Genomic DNA, 21,831 nt, shown 5'->3' on the forward strand with positions numbered 1-21,831 from the left:
AATTCTTTTGGGTATATTCCCAGAAGTTGGATTGCTGATCATATGGTAGTTCTATTTTTAATTTTTTGAGGAACCTTGAGAATCACTTTTAAAAAGCAAATTCAGCAAGACTGATTTTGTTGCCTATAAGACAATAGAAAATAGTGTTGGCTGCTAAAAGGTATTCTCTTCTTGGACTACATTAATATACCTTACTAAGTACTATGAATGCAGTACTCTATAGTTAAAGGAGCTCAGTGTGAATAATTAAATGTATACACATGTCAGGAACACCAACTGTATATGACTTGTGTCTAAGTGCTTTGAGGGACAATCTTTATTTTTAACCAAATATTTTTGAGCACTTGCTCTGTGCAAGGCATCACGTGGAAACCAAAAATATATCCAGCTTGGTTTCTATTTTCACAAAGCCTCTAATCCCAGAGTGGGCAGCAATACCCTTTGGTGTGTGGTGTGTTAAAATTGTGGTGCAAAGGGAAGGTTCTAGCTGTTCAGGGGAGAGAGGAGTCCTGGGAAAAGATTTCCTGGAGAAGGTAACATTTGGGTGTGATAGGGTTTGGGCAGGTGGTGTGATAGTGTTTACAGGGTTCCAGGAGGCTGGCACACACTGAGCCAAAGCAGAAAGTGTCTGTGAGTTTAGGGAAGGTGAGGGCATGAGAAGTCGAGTGGGAGATTCAGAGAGTTGAGTTGAAGAGGTCAAGGAGAGCTTTAATACCAGGATGAAGAATTCAAACTTCTGTGGTAAGTGGGGTTAAGGGCTTGGAGGTGTGGTTTTTTTTTAAAGATATATTTTTATTGATTTCAGAGAGGAAGGGAGAGAGAGAGAGAGAGAGAGAGAGAGAGAGAGAGAGAGAGAGAGAGAGATCAATGATGAGAGAAAATCATTGATTGGCTGCCTCCTGCATACCCTCTACTGGGGATAGAGCCCGCAACCCAGATATGTGTCTTTGACTGGAATTGAACCTGCAGCCCTTCAGTCCACAGGCCAACGCTCTATCCACTGAGCCAAACCAGCTAGGGCCTCGGAGGCGTTTTGATTAGGGGAGTGATGTCAAAGCAGTGCATTGGGAAGGTTAGTCTGGCAGTGATGTGTGTGGATAGACTAAAAGGGAGAGTTACTGGCAGCTGAGAAATTGGTGAGAAAAGGTTAAAAGGGATAACCCAGTATGCTGTGAAGTAAGTTAGAGAATGACAAATGCCATATGATTTCACTTATATGTGGAATCTAAAGAACCAAGTGAACTACCAAAATAGAAACAGACCCATAGATACAGAGACCAGACTGATGGTTACCAGAGGGTAGGGGGGTTAGGGAGCTGGGTGAAACAGGTGAAGGGATTGAGAAGTACAGATTGGTAGTTACAAAATAGTCACGGGGATGTAAAGTACAGCATAGGTAGTCAATAATCTTGCAATAACTATGTACGGAGCCATAGTACTTGAAGTATCGGGGGACCACTTTGTAAAGTATGACTGTCTAACCACTATGTAGTACACCTGAAACTAATACAGAATAACATTAAATGTAAACTGTAGTTGAAAATTTTTTAAAGGAAGGGGACTACACTAGGCCTGAGGTAATGAGGGTTTGAATTTGGTGGTGGACTGTGGAAAGTGAGCAGTGGAAAGGAAGGGCCAGATAAAGGACCTGACCTTGGCCCCTTTTCTGTGGATGCCCCATCACACTTTTTCTCCCCTCCCCTTCCTCTTCCTTCCTTCTTTAAAAAAAAATATCATGTCTTATTTTATGACCAGTATTATTCACTTAGGTTTCCTTCAGAACCTTGCATAGTGGCCTACACTTAGCAGGTGCTTGATAACTATTTGTTGAATTGCAATTGGTGACTGATTAGAAGTGGGGCAGGGGCTAAAAATAACCAAGGGTTCAAGCCTGGGTGATAGGAGAAAAGAGGATGCCAGGAGAAGCTGATCAGGTTCAAAGTCAGGTTGAATTTGAGCTCCTGGAAGGTTAACCAGCTGACTTGAAATCTTGGGATATAGCTAGAAGAGAGAGGACTTTTTAAAATATATATATATTTAAAAATTGATTTCAGAGAGGAAGAGAGAGATATAAACATCAATGATGAGAGAGAATCATTGATTGGCTGCTCCCTGCATACCCCACACTGGGGATGGAGCCTGCAACCCTGGCGTATTCTCTGAGCGGGAATCGAACTGGGACCTTCTGGTTTATAGATTGATGCTCAATCACTGAGCCACACTGGCCGGCCAGGCGAGAGAGGAATTTTTTAAAAATATATTTTATTGATTTTTTACAGAGAGGAAGGGAGAGAGAGATAATTAGAAACATTGATGAGAGAGAAACATCGATCAGCTGCCAGGAGGATGTGCCCGCAACCAAGGTACATGCCCTTCACCGGTGCCCACAACCAAGGTACATGCCCTTCACCGGTGCCCACAACCAAGGTACATGCCCTTCACCGGTGCCCACAACCAAGGTACATGCCCTTCACCGGAATCGAACCTGGGACCCTTCAGTCTGAAGGCCGATGCTCTATCCACTGAGCCAAACCAGTTTCGGCAAGAGAGAGGAATTTTAAGGTGCATCCCCACCTTCACCTCCACTCAAGCTTGGGAGATAGTGGCTGTGTTTAAGGGTCAAATTTTGGTCTGGGGTCATATTCTGGTCTGCCACTAGCTGAGTACCAAGTTAGTCTCTCTGAGACTCACCTATGAAAGTGGGATACAGTAGTACGCTATAAGGTGGTTGTCAAGGCCAAAGGTGAGGTAAAATGTATTAATACACCACCTGGGATAAGTGATAGCTCTAGTTATTAGTTATTATTACTATTATTAAGGTTAGGGGAAGGAGCATAAATCATGTCACTCCTGAGTAAGGCCATCCATGGCTTCCTGTTGCACATTGAATGAAAGGCAGCCTTCTGCCCTGGGCCCCACAGGCCTGAGTTATCAAGCCCCTGCCCACCTCTCATCCAACACCCCCTCACCCACACTGTGTTCTGCCTGGTTGTCCCCTAAAAATGGCAAGATGCTTTGCTGCCTCAGGACCTTTGCATTCGCTCTTTGCTTTGCTTGAAAGGTTCTTTGCAAGATCTTGTATGGCTGGCTTTACTGGGGGATGGGGGAGCGGGGGTATGTATATACTGTGCAATCATTCACATGAAACCTAAGTGATCTTAAGTCTCTCATTGTCCCCTCTGAGCCTGACTTTGCCCATCAGAACAATGAGACTGGATTAGATCATCACTAAGGTTTTCTCTGTAACACTTTGTGAACTTAAGGAGGTAGAGTGTGGCTTTAGATTATTAGACTACACCAAGAATCAGGTCTTTAATTTGCCCTGCAGTCAGAAAGGCCCTAATGGTTCTCCTGGAACAGCAGCCGGGGATGCAGTTTCTAAGATCTGGAAAGGTGGTCACTGAGGCTGCTCCGCCACATTGCCTGCTGCTGTGTAAAAAACTGCTGGGGTCAGTCTCCATCCACTGGGGAGAAACCCCCCAAAAAACAAAGACAAAAAACTCCACCTTCTTCTGCCAAGGCTTTGGGTGGAGCTAGAAACACTGTTCGTGACAACACTGAGTCAGCACATTCATCAGGGTCAAGCTCACAGTGAAAAGGAACTGGAAGAGGGCGCTGGTTGAGAAGAAACCTCCAGCTGAGGCCTCTTTAGTCTCAAAGGAAATGGAATCAGAATGTGCAAGTTCATAATTGCAGATAGCAGGGGGATGAGGTATAATGCTCAAGTTAGGGGTTTCCTCCTAAAGTGCTAGAGCTCATATTAGAGTCTCCCCCAAGTATTGAATTTATGGACTTCGTCACCCCAAGAGATAAAGCTCAAAACTGGTTTTCAAAAGTTGCAAAATGAATTATGTGAAAACAGGCTCTTTTGGAGATATGTTGACACTACTGAGGCTATGTCAGCAAGGATAGCAGGGTTCTCACAAAATGTGTACGTTGAGATTTGTCAGATTTCTGGGCCTGGAGTTCTCATGGACCTGACCTGATGTGACACTTATGTGCATTAAGTATCAACATTCCTTCTCCTAACAGGATTATTTTGTTGCCTGAATACCCAGGGTTAAAATAAGGATCCTTGGCTGGCCTCTGAAAGCACTGACTTCTTTATTAGCCTCTGAAAACATGCAGCTGCTTCTCCTGTCCAAGGGCAAATATACTGAGAACTCTTGATATTTCCCTGTAAGACAGGAAATGACAGTACAGGCATAGCTGTGGGGACTGCAACAGTCAGCTGGGCCCAGGGACATAAAGCTCCCTCCTCAGTTCTTCCTCACCAAGATCACACTTAAGATTTTTCACACAACATATATTTATTCAGAAAAAAATTTGCAATAAATTATAATAAAAAAAGATGACACAAAATACAGAATCCCACTAGCAGCTTTGCTTAGTGACCAAAACATGTTTGAGAAATGTAACAAACAATTACAGAATAAGAATCAGAAAACAGTGAAAGGGAGACTAATGCAACATTACCACATAAGTTTGAACAGTTTCTTCCCTAAAACCAAAGATGCAGTCCTTCCCTAACAGTTAGATCTGAACTTACTTCAGAGGTGTTATGGACTAGTACATTGGAGGTACTTAGGAATCAGAGGTTGGGGTGCTAGAGGCACTGTAGGGAGGCAGATCTCTTATGTCTGCTCTATTTCTTGTCTCACCTACCTAGAGATTGTCTAAAACTCTCAACCATGTGTACATCTCAGGACCAGAGCTGGAAAAAAAGGCTGAGGCAATGAACTAAGTGCATTTGCCTTATGAGGAAAGAGCTAGGATGTTGCATACAGTTCCCAGGACAGGCACTGCTCTATCTTTGTGTTATGACCTTGCCCATCTTCTATAATATGCCTCACCTATAATCGCTTTCTGGCCTAGTAGAGATGACAAAAGTGTTCTGTTCACCATCTTCCACTGACTACATCAACACCTAGCCTTTAATCTATCAGATCCGTAGCTATTTGGCACCAATAATTTGATTCCTAGTACCATAAATCCCAGACGGAAAAGGGTTTAACCAGTCTATTACAAGATATGTTTTCTTTCCCCAAAAAAACTCAACTTAGATGATGGAACTGGAGATTGGCTCTCTCCTTTGATGTGCCAGAGTTAGGAGTCAACGCCTAACACTGGACATAATGCCTGTCCATTAGGCTCCTTGGATTTAATAGTAACAGGCAAGAATAAGTTAACTCAGGGTGGTTTTAATGAAAGAAAACCATGAGGAAGCCAATTGTATAAGGTAGTTTTGCAGTCAGTGGCTGGTTTGCCAACCGACATAGATTACATTTTTTTTAAAGGCTGCCCTACAGAGCTTGAGTAAATGAAGAGCGCAGAGGGTTGCCTTGAGTGGCAGAGAAAGGTGCTTAGCTGGCCTCACTGCACAATCTCTCTTAAACAGTACTGGACAAAGTGGCTGGGAGCCAAAGGGAGCTGGCTGTACAGTGCAGTCAGCCTTGATGAGGGATGGGGCGACACTGGCCCCTTGTACGTCAGGAGACTAGAAAGGGGGTTCCCAGAATTATCCTCAATCCTCAGTACTCTTTCTGGGGTGGGGGAGGAGAAATATCTCTAAAAAGGCCTGCTTGAGGTGCAGACTAGCTTTTTTAATGTGGTGTAAGTGTTTCTAAGTGGGAGATGGGTCCCATAGTTCTCATGTAAAATTTGAAAAAGAGAAGGGATGGTAGGAAGCAGGACCTGTCAAACATGAATGTTTTCACTTGTGAATACTCAAAGTGTTCCCACTCTGATTCTCTCACATCAATGGAATGTTATTTCTAATAGTCTCTAAAGTTCTGCTACAAAATGAGGTCTGAGACAAGAGAATATGGTTCCACCCAGTGCAGATCCATGAAAAGGCCAATGTTACAGAGACATATGGATACCACTGTAGTAGAAATGCACAAATGCATGTAACAAAAACATGTAGAACGTTAACTCACTGTTGGGGACACCCAAGGAGTCACTAGCCTCACTCTGACTTCCTTCGATGTGATAGCACTAGTAGAGTGCAAAGAGGCAAAGTGGGGATGGTAGGGCAAAAGTGCTTTAGAGGAAGGACTACACACAAGTCTGAGCTACACCAAGTAGTGCTTGTAGGCCTAGAACAGGAACATCACAGAATCTAGGCCTAGGGTGCTAAGGACAATCATGACAGCTGGGCAGGGGACAATAAACACATCCCCAGGTAAAGGAGTGTAAATACAGAACTCTTTGTCTTATAAAGAGAGGACACAAAAACACCAAAATATGGTAACTTTGGCTTGGCAATATAAGTCTAATAGTATTTTACTGTGTAGGATATGGCAAGGGAGGGATTAGGAAACTCTTCCTTTTTCATGCCTCAAAATTCTGCAATAGACCCTTCCTGTTACATGACTTTGCAAATCATTCTGAAATACTTGGTGTCCAAGATCTTCCACCTCTAGAATCTTGGAGAGTAGTTAAGAGAAAGGGCTTATTGGTCTTCATCGCCTCCCAACAGGAAACCCAAAAGGAACTGGATAGCACGCTGGCGGTCACTTGCAGTCTGTCTTGCCAACAAGTTAGGTGGAGGCCTTAGGAGAAGACTTGTGAAGAGAGTAGCTAGAGGGCATGAGAAAGAAAAGGGAAAAACCCCTGTCAGACAAAAACCTAAGCAAAGCCTCAGGGATGGGGGTGGGGGTCAGGGGATAGGGGCAGTGGGAAGGAAGGGACTGTCCTTGTGCCTGGACATTAAGGACTTTCTGATCAACATCCACTGTGGCCACTCTTATTAGGTAGTCTTACCGATCATGTTGGCACTGACATTGTTGTATTCAGAGAATTTTAAGAGTTCTCGAAGGAATGCCATCAAGTAACGGAAAACATTTCTATGGCATCTTGGAAGCTGGGAAATCACCTGTTTTTTAAAAAGGGGGTAGGTAGTGAGGAGAACAGTTGGAAGAAGGGAGTAAGAAGAGCCCATGGCTGCAAGAAAAGTAGTTTATAATCGAATCTTTACAGGACCCCATTCATCTGTCACAACCCTCCTTGATTTACTCATGACCAACACAGTACCTGCCCATTAATAATTTCCAAGTCAGAATGGTCATACTATTTGGCCCCTGTCCACTCAATGACCAGGCCATGCCATCATCACACATTCACATGCACACCTCACATCACAAGCAGGTCAGTGTTAATCTTGTCTTTTCTCATTTCCTCATGATGGGAAAATAGCAGGTACCCATGGCATCTGTCAAGCTGAATAGTTTTCTCAGCTATGTAATTTAGCATGGATGGGAGCTCCTCCCAATACTCACTAATCTGATTCAGAGGTATTCTCAGCTATTGCTACACCAAGAAGATAAAAAGAAGGCTCACAAGTAGTGTCAGCCAGAATCCCATGTGTGATCAGCTTCCATAAGCTTATGCCACAGTAGAGGTATCTACCCTATTCAATGGGCCAACTGGAAGAGGGTGCAAAATATAATAGGAGATAACACAATCTAAAATTTAAGGGTCCCAACTCTCAATGCTGGTGTCAAGCCATGAAAAACAGATTCAGACCTGTCCTACCATGTACCTGGCTGCCCATCTGGTTTTGTAAACTCAATGGTTTCTTTATGGGGGAGACTGCCCCAAACACATCCTCAGAGCAATAAAACTTACCTGTCTGCAAACCCGGGGATCCTGAGCAGAGTCAAGGCATCGCTGATACAGCTCATAACAGATGACAGGCTCTGGCAGGGCTTCCAGGAAAATGAGCAAAGCTTCAGCCACAGAGTGATTACTGCCAGCTGGATAGACTTAAGTCAAGGGAAAGGAACTCCAGGAAAAAGGACACATCTGATTTGCTCCCCTCAACAACTGCTCTCTTCCCCTTATTCAGGGCATACTGATCCTCATAGGGGTTTGATTATTTTATTGGTCCATGTACACTGCAGCTGAGTTGTGACAAAATTGATCAGACCCTTGGGAGGTTTGGGCCAACTTTAGAGTCAGGGGAATATAGTCTGCAGAATGACAGTCCACACTGTATCAGTCCCAGAAACTACCCCCATCCTCCTCCCTGTCATAGTGACAGGACATGTGGTGGCAGGAATGATAAATGGCTTGAAGCAGAACAGTACCAGTGCTGTGGGTCCTATTTTCTGTACTTATTAAAAGTCATTATTGCCCAGCTGGCGTGGCTCAGTGGTTGAGTGTTAACCTATGAACCAGGAGGTCACAGGTTGATTCCTGGTGAGGACATATGCCCGGTGTGGGGTGTGCAGGAGGCAGCTGATCTGTGATTCTAGCTCATCATTGATGTTTCTATCTCTCCCTCTCTGAAATCAATAAAAAAATATTTTTAAAAAGTCATTGTTACTTACCCTTGATTCTTTATAATAAGAGTCTGATACAAAGAAAGGTCAAAATTTTCTTAAAAGAAACTGAGAAACAATTGTATAGTCAATGATTACCTTATAATAAAAGAGACTGGAGGTCAATGGGGGAAAAAGGAGACATATGTACTACTATTTGTAATACTTTAAACAATAAAAAATAAAACAAAAGACACGTATAAAGAAAAGATGGAAGCACAAACATCAAATGTAGGTGGGAAGAAGAGCTTGGCCAAGTACTCATCCAGCTTCCTAAGCCTTTGTCAAAAAGGATACGTATTTTCTCGGGAAGGCTGGTATCCAGGCAGTCTATGATCTGCTGTAACTCTTCCTGCATTCCAGGGGTTTGGAACAGGTCCTCCTACCAAAGAAGTCACAAGGGATGGAACAAGGCAAGATAATCCTAAGGTTCTGAAGACTACCCAGGGATCAGGAGAGTAGCAGGAAGTAAAGGGAAGGATGGTGTGCATATTCATTATTAGGAATGGAGGTGTGACAATGGTGCCTGCTCTCTTTGTCATCTCTATAATTTGTGTAAAATCTTATTTCAAACCAGAAAATTATCTTCAAAAGTTTTAGCCTGTACCAGATACGGTAGAGGACTAGATCAGTGGTAGGCAAACCGCGGCTCATGAGCCACATGCGGCTCTTTGGCCCCTTGCGTGTTCTAATGCCACTTCTTCAAAATAGACTTGACCCAGGCCAAAAACCGACTTCTGCGCATGGGCCACGACGTTTCAATCGCATTGTACGTGCGCGCCTGCACGTGGTATTTTGTGGAAGAGCCACACTCAAGGGGCCAAAGAGCTGCATGTGGCTCGCGAGCCGCAGTTTGCCGACCACTGGACTAGATGGCTAGATCTGGAAACCAGGTGTTCCCACCTCTACCATGTTGACAAGTAGAAGACAGAGTCTAAACAGTAGAACCACATTCAAACACTGACACAGGTACCCTCATTTTCTGAAAGCTCACGTTATGCCACTTTACTTTTACGAAAGAACTATGCTAGTACTTGTTTTCGCTAACTGAAAGCAATCCGAAAACAATTTTTTGCTTTTCGGAAAACAAAAATAGCATTCAGTGTTTGTTTTGCAGCAAGCTATTATACGGGCATCCCACACCCAAGCAATGAGAGTGGCCTGGACAAGCTCCTTCCCCACGAACCACACCCAGCATCAGCATTTCAGCATTAAGCCACCATAGCTTTGAACTGTCTGTGAGCATCTGTGCTTCATCTCCATTTATTTATGCATTCCTGATTTTGCTGTATGTTAGTGTTATTTTAGGTTTTATGTGTTATTTGGTATGCTTTGGTAGGTCATTTTTTAGGTCTAGGAACATTCAAAAATATTTTCATATAAATCAATGGTAATTACTTCTTCACTTTACACCATTTTGGCTTATGAAAGTTTTCATAGAAATGCTCCAGATAGCGGGGGAGACCTGTGTTATGGAATGCTGGGACAGGAGTAAATGGCATGTCCACAGCAAACCTTGCCGCTCAATTTGGTCCCAAGAGATTTCTCTTTTGGGGGGAAATAGGTTGGGGGTGACTAGTATATTAGGATTTAAAAGCAAAATGAAGACCAAATTTAAAAAATAAGCTTGAAGTTTGCTTTAAACTTTAAAATCTGCAATGCCTACATGACAGCAAAAGCAGGCATAACAGACTCAGGTACACAGTGGTCCAGGGAAAAGCATGTGCAGCCGGGAGACAGGCATACTCAGTTCAGGACCCAGCTCTGCCACTACGCTTATGCTCTGGACTTAGGTAAATCACTTAACCTGCAAGCTTTAGCTCTCACATCCGTCAATAGGGATACTTCCATGTGCCCAGACGATCTGACAGTGCTGCTCTGTGGAGGTATCTTGGGACAGTTAAAAGCTCTAGACTGATGTGAGGTATGATCATTTCCCACTGGACTCACATACCGTCCAAAGTGGTAGAGAAGGCCCACTCTCACTTACCTGGTGACAGGCATATCTGAATAAGTGATCTACCAGAAGCCAGATCTCCTTGGGGACCTGAAGGGGTCTCTCACTTGTGCCTTCATCCAATGGAACCATCTGCAGAAGGGATTTCTCCTAAGAGATTAAAAAGAATGAGAATCAAAAGGGCCTCAATAAAAACTTTTGTCTGTTACTCTCCAAATTCTGCTTATATGGGTACAACTTGATCTTCATCTGTTAATATTTTTGTGTTTTTTTCCCCATCACTGGGAACACCTCTGGTCAGAAGGTACTTGATACTGATTTCCACAGTTAAAGGATCTCCTTTTCTAGATGCTTCACTTAACCATTAAGCATTCCATTTGGGTTTATTAGGTTTATCACTTGGATGCACTGTGTGCTATAAATCCTTTCAAGGGTGACACTGAGAACCAGCACTCTAGCGATTCGGTCACGGTAGAGTCCACCCACCACCAGAGACTTGTGGACCATTAAATTGCAGTTGTCAACACAGTACTCTGTGAGAGCCGCATCTACTTAGGTTTTTGTTTACTTCTAACTTATTCTTCTTTCAGGTTTTACCACAAATATTAGAGTTTTCATTGTTGATTTCAATGAGGTTCGCTGGTCCTCAGGAATTCAATACAATTCTTCACATTAGATCTACGTACATGAATTATTTCAGGCTTGACAAAAGGTCTAATCTTAAGGCACTAAAAGTCGTAAGCCTTAAGATCCAAAAAGAGTAAACTGAATACAGCATACCAAGAGTCAGAAATACAATGAAAAATCTAGGGTCTGAGTCCAGAAGTTATTTTTTATATTAATAGCTCAGCAAACATTTCTTGGGGCTTTGACTCCTTTTACCTATCTTTCTACTTACTATCTGTTAAATTCTCCTGAAAGAATCTAAAAGGAAAAACACAGAAGTGACATAAATTGGATCAATAACTAAATCTGAACTTGAAAATGGTGTGTGAATGAACTCAATTTTCTTATGTTTATATAGTCAAATATAAATTATATCAAAAGATGTCTGAAATGGGTTAAAAGGGAACTGAAGGCAGCCTTCAGAAAAATCCTAGTGGAGAAAACAGTGACCAACTTTTTTGTATCTTTTCCCTATCCTCCTCCTCCAGCTTATGGTCATATATTATGTATATTCAACTTTAGGAAATTCTGTAAATTCCATGTACAACCCTCAAGCCATGTAGCTTTAAGGGAAAGAAAAGAAACATTTTACTACTTCCAGAGACTGTGTACACCAGAGCAGAGCTAAGGGCTCTTCAATAAGCACTGGTGACCTTTTAAAGCCCCTGAGTCTTTCTGGGGGGGGGGGGGGATGAGAAAGAGAAGGGAGCATGACAGCTGGTTACCATTTAAAATCTATTTTGTTCACATTTATTTTGCTTCCTTTCTTCCCCCGCCTCCAGGCTTCTATTACTTTATATTCACGTTCTCTAGAGCTGCCAGAACTTCTAACAGTGGCTCATCCTCTAACTTCTTTCTGGTTGCGAGTATTGAATCCAGGCATCCACATGGTACTTGAGCCAAAACACTGTCCATAATGCACTCTGCTCACTTTTTGGACCAAATGCAACACAAGTACAGATTCTGTAGAAGATGCCACCAAACTTAGCATATACAAATTATTCAGCACTGATTCATATACTCATAAAAAAAAATATCTGACATCCAATCGGCACTTTTTCCTGCACTAAGGCATTAAGGCAACACAGGCACTGTCCAAGATGAAAAGACAGAGCCTGGCCTGCTATTAACAGGAAAAGGCTGGGAGCAGAACCGTCACAATCCTTAGTGGTTTAAAAAGGTTAATAAAATGTCAGTAGGTTATATACACCATCCATTATCCATTTTAAAATTCATGTGTGATAATACGAAATGTCACACTTGTGGTCTCTGAAGTCTAGAGAAAGTTCATGCACAAGAACTAACACTTTTTTAAAAGCCCACAAATTATCCTGAGCTCTTAACTTTCAAAGAGAAACCAGGCACATTTTGTCTTTTTTCAACGAGACACATTCAGTGTATGATGAGCCCACACAATGTAATGCTAGTGCTAATAACTAACGCACAAAAAAAACAGTACATTATCCCCACCACAAAAAGGTCTTAACTGCACCAAATGTGGAGGTCACATTAGTGACTGTGTGAAAGTGTTTTAAGAATGTTTTTCAAGCCCGTTTCTCTACTTGATAGCCCTATATGGAGCCAGGCTCTCTCCAGCTCAACGAGGCGGGAAGCCGCAAAAGGAGCGCTTCACTAGCCATTCAGGAGACCTGGTTCTAGTCTCCTTTGCCCCACACTCCTGACACCCTTGATGTCAGGAACAGTATGACTCCGGTGAGTTTTTCAATTGTGCTGGGCCTTAGTTGCCTCATCAACAGAATGGAGAAAACACCTGACCCTGTCCGAAGGCAGAGAGTGGGACCAGATGACCCCTTAGGAACTCCTTCAGCTCTATGATTTTATTCTTATGCTCTATTTCTTGACAAGATCTGGGTATTCTTTCAGCAATTAATCACTATTATCACTAATCCCAAATAACTTTTTTTCCATAGGAAGCAGAAAAATAATTTATTCCAAAAGATGGCAAAAGTAAGAAATTCATCTTGAAAATATACTTTGGTGTTAACTCTGTCGGGACAGATCTCCCCTTGAACATGTTCTGCTATTGGCTGCCGCACTGGAGTCTTACTGTCTTATGACAGCTTTTAAATACATCACTGCTTCCCATGTCATGAGCAGGCAGGAGCCATCTTCAGATCCACAGGTCCCAAGGAGAGTGCCGTGTTTCCCAGAAGAACACCTTCTGTCTCAGAGGAGTGCCTAAACATTTGATGGCGTCAGCACAGTTTAGATTAAGGAGGCATATAATTCATCAAAGTGTAAAAAAATCTAACAGGAAAATACTACACTGGAGAATAAGATGGTCAACTGTGGTGTGCGTGTTTAAGGCAGCTGATGGCCAGAGCAGGAGAGCCAAGGAAGGTGGCCCAGGTGAGGAGGTGACTGCACCTCTAGAGGAATTCACGTCCTGACCTTGATGGCTGAGCAGTGGGCAGCGGGTCTTCTTCCTCAAGGCCAGTGATACTTGATATACCAGATGGCTTCATTTTTCAACTGTGGTCCAAAGAGAGGATTGAGTTGGGCCAGAATTGCAATCAGCCAAAAGAGATAGCAGCAAATTGAACAGGTCACCACATGGTGATAACTCCCCGGTTGGGACCCTTAGGGATGAACCAGGGCACCAGGAGGCCGACGATACTCCAAAACATGCTCATCACGATCAGAGGCACCAAGAAACCACTGTATACCATGGTTGCCACTGGAGCTGCTAGCCCCTGCCCCACCACTGCACTTGGGTTCCACCTGGAAGACCCAAGTCACTCTTAATGCAAGAGTAACCCACTTTTGGTTTTATTATCATTGGAAATGGAGGATAGCTAAGTGGTACCTTCCTCTATCTCATGAGTTTTCAGATGTATAAACAGCTCTTTAGTTATTTCTCATTTCAAAAATACAAGTATGGAACCTTGAGTCCTATTGCTTTTATGTCCTGGGTCTCAATGACTTGACTGGTAGAGTAAGTATCCTTCCTGTACTTCAGACACACTAAAAGCCAGCTCTGGGGGATTTTCACAGAGCCAGAGGTCTCTGAAATGGGAAAGCCTAGGGACAAATTCCAAGGACCACAGTTAAATGTTAATCAAGCACAGGGAAACGCATAGATTGCATTACCTTTTCTAGGAAGCTGTCTTCTTCCTGAGAGCAGAGCAGGAAAAGAAAGTCATTGACAGACAGAAAATTATTAGAATTAATTTACAGAATTAGAAACAGATCAGTATTATTAGAACTCAACTAGCTTTAAACAATTTTAACTTCTTCAAATAAATCATGATTGAAAATGAAACAATTCTCATATGCAAAGTTCTCTATTATGCATATTAAATTTTTGTTCAGTTTACTGAGACTATCACTCAAGAAACATTCATGTGCAGTTCTAGACTCCTGTGTCCTTTGGCAGCTGCCAGCTGACCTGGTCGAATGCCCCTGATGTTTCCTTTTCCTGTGCTGCCTGGAGGCAGGCCCTGCTGCTGCACCGTGCAGCTTCTTGCTTCACCCTAATGCAGAGGTGGGGAACGTCCGGCTTGCGGGCTATATAAGCCCCTTGAAATCATTTGGTCTGGTCCTGCCAAGGCATTAGGGGTGAGTTAATTAAATGTTTGACCAAATATAGCAGCCTAATTTTTAAGCTGATAATTTTGTATGGCCTGTGAATTATGTTATAAATATCTAAATAGCCCTTGGCAGAAAAAAGGTTCCCCAATCCCTGCTCTAATGCCACTTCAGTGGAAAAATCTGGTTGTAAGCCTGATGGTGGTCATTCAGAAGGAGGTGGTAAGTTTCTCTCCTCTCAACTGCCATTCCTCTCACCCTGACTAGCCACACTCCTTTCCATCTCCTCATATCTACTCCCCTCCTCAAAGGACTTTAGAGTCCCCAAATATGGAGGTCCCTCTGAAATGTAAATTAATTTTATTTCAGATATTTGCGGGCCAGAACATCCATCTTTATCCCTGTTGTGTTCATCCTATAGGACATAAGAGGAAAAAAGAAAAGCAGGGGAAAGGGAAGAAGCGCTGAATTAAAAAGCGTTCTAAGCATCTGTCTTTTGTGTTATTATTACAATCCAATAACAGCAACAATAACTACAGAACCACCACTTAGGGAGCTTCTGCCATATAGTGGGAATTGTGCAAAGTGCTCATACACAATGTCATTTATTCTGCACATGTGTGCAAAGTAGGTATTATCCCCACTTTACAGATGAGGAAACTGAGGCTCTGAGAGGATTAGAACTCAGGTCTGACTCCACAGTCATTACCACTATACTCCCTTAGACAACTCAAAAAGGACAATCTGACTGCTTCCTGGACAGAGAGGCAAGGAAAAACGGTGAGAACGTATTCCACTCCATAGCAGGCTAAAGACAGTGAGAAACCCTAGTTACAAGGCAGCATAGTTAGCAGAAAGAGTACAGGCATTGGTGTTAGTCCTGGGCACAAATCTCTGTTCTCTTATTAATTTTGTACAGACCTTAAGCAAGTTACTAAACTTTGTAAATCCTTAGTTTCTTCATCTCTAAAACAGGGATAACAAAATTTATCTCATAGGGACAGAAGCAGCCTAAACCCAGCGGTGGTGGGACGGTAGGACAGCAGAAGGCCTGGGTCTCTCAAAGCTCCTCCTACCTGCCCAGCAACTCCCAAAAGGAATCCTTCCAATCCCGCCATGGGCCACCAAGAACTCGAGGATAGCCCTAGCCAGTTTGGCTCAGTGGATAGAGCATCAGCCTGCCGACTGAAGGGTCCTGGGTTCGATTCTGGTCAACGGCATGTACCTCGGTTGCAGGCTCCAGGGCAAGTGCAGGAGGCAACCAATCGATGTTTCTCTCACATTGATATTTCTCTCTGTCTTTCCCTCTCTCTTCCACTCTCTCTAAAAATCAATGGGAAAATACCTCCAGTTGAGGATTTAAAAAAAAAGATGCTAAAAAACAAACAGATAAATAATAATTTTTAAAAAAGAACTTGAGTATAAATCACACATCTAAGGTCTAATAGTAAAAGGAGAAATCTCGTCTCATGTTGCTATCAGAGATGTGCTGGGGCTGAGGGAGCGACGGAGTATGTTCTCTGGCATTTCAAGTGGTAATGCTGAGTGCATTCCCCCCAAAGGACTATGATATACGGCGGGTAGGTTGTTAGTATTAATAGATATATTATGAATTAAACATTCTTTTGTGGGTTTACCTGGGCTTTTAAATACCACATATAAAATGAAATAAAAATAATCAGAGTAACAGTGCTTCATAAAGTATATAGTATTTATAGTATTACTAGAGGCCCGATGCACAAAATTTGTGCAGGGATAGGCCCTTGCAGCCAAAGTGGCTGCCTCGGTGGCTGCCTCAGCCCTCACAGCCACTGAGGCTGCCTTGGCCCTTATAGTCCCAGCTTCGTCCTGAAGGTCATTCAGCTGTCCGGTCTAATTAGCATATATTACACTTTTATTATTATAGACTAGAGGCCCGGTACACAAAATTTGTGCACAGAGGGGTGTTCCTCAGCCTGGCCTGCACCCTCTCCAATCTGGGACCCCTCGGGGGATGTCCGACGACTGGCAGTCAGATATCCCTCTCGCAATCCAGGATGACTGGCTCCTAACCACTCACCTGCCTGCCTGCCTGATTGCCCCTAATCCCTCTGCCTGCTGGCCTGATTGCCCCTAACCCCTCTGCCTGCTGGCCTGATTGCCCCTACCCTGCACCCCTGCTGGCTTAATCGCCCCTACCTTACCCCCCTGCTGGCCTGATCGCCTCTATCTTGCCCCCTGCCTGCCTGATCGCCCCTAACTACCGTCCACTGCTGGCCTGAACTCGCCCCTAACTGCTCTCCCCTGCTGGCCTGATCACCCCTAACTGCCTCTGCCTGCCTGATCACCCCTAACTGCCCTCCCCTACCGGCCTGATCTCGCCCCCAACTGCCCTCCCCTGCTGGGCTGATTTTGCTCCCAACTGCCTTCCCCTGCTGGCCTGATCGCCCCTAACTGCCTCTGCCTCGGCCTCCACCACCATGGCTTTGTCTGGAAGGAAGTCGGACGTCTGGAAGATGGCTGGTCGACCCGGTCTAATTAGCATATTACCCTTTTATTAGTATAGATAGATTATATAGGATAGGATTGCTTAAATTGGGGGGAGGAAGCCTTTTTCAGCAGGAGGAGATGCTCTTGGCAGACAAAAACACATAATCCCTATATCTGGACTGATAGCCAGCCATATGCACTATACTGCCAAACTGGTCATTAAAAAATTGAATCACTTTCTTACACCTTACACCAAACAGCTATTGCCCTTAAAATTCCACCTCAGCCCCCACCTTAGGGTTCTGCCTTCGCAGTTTACCCAGATTTGGTTCTGATTGGTCGGTTTCTATGCCAGTTAGCGTCAAAAGCTCCGCCTCCTAGGCAGACTTTGGTTCCTCACCCTTCACCCAGATTTGGTTCTGATTGGTCGGTTTCTATGCCAGTCAGCATCTCCAGGCCTATCTCCAGGCCTGATCATAGAGGTGAGGCTGATCAGCAGCTGCCCCAGGCTGCTGGCGAGCGGGCTGAACTGCTGACCTCTGGGAGAAAGAGAGAGGCTTGGCTGTTGGCGAGGGCTGGAGAGAGAAGCAGGGTCTGATCACCCTGCTTCTCTCTGGGTCTCGCCAGCAGCTGCTGCCGCTGATCAGCCCCGCCTCTCTCTCTCTTCAAGAGGTTAGCAGTTCAGCCCACTCGCATGCTGCTCACACAGCCTGGTGTTTGGTCCAGGCTGCTGGCGAGCAGGCTGAACTGCTGACCTCTGGGAGAGAGAGAGGCTTGGCTGCTGGTGAGGCCCGCCTCTCTCTCTCTCTCTCCGAGAGGTCAGCAGTTCAGCCCGCGCGCAGCCTGGTGTTTGGTTGAGCCTCCGGTCATTGTGGATGTTACGACCCTGGCTCTTTATATATATAGATAATTGTAATACCTTTTAATTTAAAAGTTAATTCTGAGTGCGAAACATCTAATTTAACACAATTATGGAGCAGAACCTTCTTAAAAATGTAGACTACTTATAAGCAAAATACAGACAGACTCATAGAGAACAGGCTGACAGCTGTGTGTGTGGGGATGCGGGATGGACATGTGGAGGGATTGAGCAAAAAAAAAAAAAAGAAAAAAGAAAAAATTCACAGACTTGGACAACAGTGTGATGACTACCAGGGGGAGGGGTGGTAGAGGCAGGTGGAGGAGAGTAAAGGGAGGGGGATAAATGGTGACGGATGGAGACTTGACTTGTGGTGGTGAACACACAATACAGAGGATGTGCTGTAAAATTGTGCGCCTAAACCTATATAATTTTGTTAACCAGTGTCACCCCAATAAATTCAATAAAAATGAAAACAAGTGTAGACTACTTAGTAATAAATAGAGAATTAGCCTATCTGACACACTCAATTTTCTCTCCCACGAATACATGCCACATGATATGATGAGTAAAACTAGGCAGAGTTTTTATATACTAACCTGTCAAACCAGGCCCTCAAAGCAGTTTTCTTTGAGCAGCAACCACTAGCAGTACCAGGTACTGTGCTAATGCCTCTGGAGGGTGGGGAGGAGGAAAATGAGGCCATAGAGAAGAAAGACACAGTCCCTCTCTTGATTTTGCAACTGAGTTGGGGTGAGAAGTCCCAGAATTTATGGCCTGATATTGTTATAATTTACAAATATGAGTTCTCAGTAAAGGGTTAAAACCAACAAACAAATAAAACAGCGTTCAAAGGAAAGAGAAACAGCTTTCACCTGGGAAAGTTGGGGGACATTTCACAACAGAGATGGGACCTAACTAGCCCTTAAAAGATTCACAGTGTTAAAGGGTAGCAATGGAGTGAGGACATTACAAGTGTAAGGGCAGAAGTAAACAATGGTGCAGAGACGGTAAATAATGAGGTGAGATTAGGGAAAATTTAGTCAGCAGGTTTGTGGAGAGCGTGGAAAGATGTTGACAAAAACAGTAGGAAATAAATATGAAAAGGTGTGTTGAAGTCAGACTTTGGGGGACCTTGAGTGACAGGTAAAGCAATTTGTATTGCATTCAGCAGGCATGGGGGAGCCATTGACTACCTTTAAACAAGGAGGTGACAGGCCCCAAGTTGTATTACAGAAAGACCAAGCTGACATCCCTGAAGAGGAAGAAATGAAAGGATAAGGATACAGAGGCAAAGGGAATGTCAAAAAGCTATCAAGGTGTGTCAAGAAGGAGAGAGTAAACACCGTACCTACAAATCGAAAAATAATATATTTTTTTTAAAAAAAGAATGTATGCACAAGAGCAGTCTCTGAAAGAACAGTCAAAAGGATTTTGATTAGATGGGCAGTAGATTTACATTGTGAGTTTACTTCCCTGGCTACAGGCATAAAGTGGATGTAAATTACAGTTATTTCAACACTAGGCTCAAGTCTGAAAATAGAAGCACCACTTAGCCCCCACTAACAAACAGCATACTCGTAAGGTAGTCCTATGGTTATTGCTAATTCCTTAGTTCAACTGACCTGCCCACTCTCTGCAAAAGGCTATACCATTGACCACATTTAAAAAGGGAACCTCGTTCAGGATTTCCTCAGTGGGGCAACATTGGCACACTAGAAATGTATAGCAAATCATTCTTTACCCCAGCATATACCCTGAGAAGAATTTCCCTAGTAGTAAGTGCAGCTAAAATAATGTAAAAGAGTCATTTAGAGGCAGATTCAAATTTAGAAATTAAAATCAGAAAACTGAATGATATTGATGTTCTAGAAAGGATTGCTTCCTGTGAAATTAAAGAGAAGAAACACAAATCATACACCTAACAGGATAAGAAATGGATGGTTAGATTAGTAATACAAAGGAAACACCTAGTAGAGAAATCACTGGAGATGAATTAACCACCAAGTTGTTTTTCTTGTTATATTAAAATTTTGATATTATTTTCCTAATAGACATGTCCCCAAGCAAGTACAGTTTGTCTACCCACCACTCAACTTGTCCCATCTCTGTATTTACAAGTCAAACCTTAAACCAGATCTGGTGCATTCAAATCTGCTCTCCTCTACATAAGGGACATAGTGAATTAAGGTTAACGGTAAAAGTAAAAAATCACAAGATTTCTATTGTTAACACAAATTACAAACTTGTAGTTTAGTCTACAAGCAACACTGGAATGTTCCTCCTAATGTGTCCATTTACAAGCTCACACCACTTATCAAAGCCTCCTGCTGGCTCTAGATGCTCTCTGGCTCTTCTATAAACTCATCTGTTGACTTTGAGACTCTCTATTCCCGGTCCCCACCCTACCTAACCAGCTCCACACACTCTTATCTTTAATATACACTCTTCCCAGGGAAATCTTATAACTTTTCACTTTCATCTTTTAACCTTAATGTACTATGTCCCTTATGCCTGGAAGAGCCTGCTTACCTAATATATTAGTACATGTTTCTTAAATATTTGGGGACTTGACTCAAAACACTTCTATGACATACCCCAAAACACTTTCCTAGTCCACTTTATTCTTAGGTGCTGAACTAATTTCTAGTGATGTTAATACTACATGCACGAAATATTCATTAAAGCCAAAATAGGCTGATTTTGAGATTGATTTTTACAAAGATTAGCTGGTTAATCAATAAGCTTTTATAGCATATAAGGGCTTGAATAAACAGCTCAGGAAAGGAATCTATTATTAACACAAATTACAAGCTCCATAACTCTCATTCTAAATGACATTCCAAAATATTGACTTCCCAAACACACTGGACATTAGCCAGTAAAGGTGGTTAATGTTTACATCATCTCTAACCGAACTCCCTATTAACCTTGATTTAGAATTTAGCCATATTGTACATACAAGAAAACTTTCATTACCACATAAACTCCATAGTACTTTATATCCAATGTGTAATAAGTAAATACTGGTGATTATATGCTAATCTTAATAAACCATAAAAGTCTTATCTTAATTCTGAAAAAGAATAAAAATAATTACAAACAGATTCTCCTGCTTGCTACTTGGGCTAATCCCAACTATTCTAGAGGGGCAAAGTCACTGTCATTGAGATGGGAATGAAGAATGAAAGTACTCATGCCAAGAGGGTTTGGCACAAGAATCTTTCTGAAATTGTACATGGAGAGTCAACACAGGCACTGAACTCATGTCTTGTTTCACTCAAATTTAGATTAAATAATACAAAGATGACAACAGATACCATTATTAATAGCATCACCTCATGGGATATGAAATATATCATCTTGAGACTTGGAACAACGCATTTCAGAAGGGCAAAATCAAGAGTGAGAAAGGTAATACAATTGGGGTACAGATAATGTTAGATTTCTTGTTTACTGCCCATACTAATATGGATAATTTTCCCATCAATGAAATACAGGAATTTAATAATGCGAAAATGCAACAGGCTGTGAAAAGAATCAAAACCCTAAATTCTACAAAATAAAAGCTTTAAAAGAATAAATGATGACCACACATATACAATTTAATAAGAACTCAGCAATTTTGTAATGAAAAATTGATCAGGGTTCTACTTTTTTAAACCTTGAATCATTTGTGCACAAAAAGAAGGAAAGGATTTCCTACAGAGCCATTAACTCCACTAAAGATTTTGGCTACTTCCTATTCATGGTCAAACATGTTTAAATTACCTGATAATATTTTAAATAAAAATTTTAAATTGTATGCTTGTTGAGCTCCTTCCAGTCATTTTAATATGGGACAATTACAGTGGGTATTGTAATGCTTTTGCCAACTCTGACCAAAAGTAAAGCTAGATTCCAGTTTACAGGAAATAGATGGGAGGAGGGAGTTTAAAGGGATAAGTTTAGCCCAGTTGGCATGGTTCAGTGGTTGAACATCAACCCATGAACTAAGAAGTCACTGG

At 42.6% G+C, this 21,831-nt stretch overlaps 1 protein-coding gene across 2 annotated transcripts in view; it reads right to left on the reverse strand.

Moving 5' to 3' along the window:
- Nucleotides 1-4,296: 4,296 nt before the first annotated feature.
- The window catches only part of OCRL (OCRL inositol polyphosphate-5-phosphatase), a 50,721-nt gene continuing 33,186 nt past the window's right edge, over nt 4,297-21,831 (reverse strand). The window contains exons 19-24 of one of the 2 annotated variants that reach the window (XM_008153906.3): nt 14,059-14,082; nt 10,315-10,431; nt 8,622-8,706; nt 7,630-7,757; nt 6,766-6,877; nt 4,297-6,582 (exon numbers count right to left, since the gene is read on the reverse strand). In XM_008153906.3, coding sequence (XP_008152128.1) covers nt 6,455-6,582; nt 6,766-6,877; nt 7,630-7,757; nt 8,622-8,706; nt 10,315-10,431; nt 14,059-14,082 — 594 coding nt within the window. In that variant the 3' untranslated portion in view covers nt 4,297-6,454. The remainder of the gene's footprint in view (nt 6,583-6,765; nt 6,878-7,629; nt 7,758-8,621; nt 8,707-10,314; nt 10,432-14,058; nt 14,083-21,831) is intronic. The other variant, XM_008153907.3, reaches the window with a different exon arrangement.

The sequence above is a fragment of the Eptesicus fuscus genome, chromosome 1, assembly GCF_027574615.1.
Source record: "Eptesicus fuscus isolate TK198812 chromosome 1, DD_ASM_mEF_20220401, whole genome shotgun sequence".
Lineage (NCBI taxonomy): Eukaryota > Metazoa > Chordata > Mammalia > Chiroptera > Vespertilionidae > Eptesicus > Eptesicus fuscus.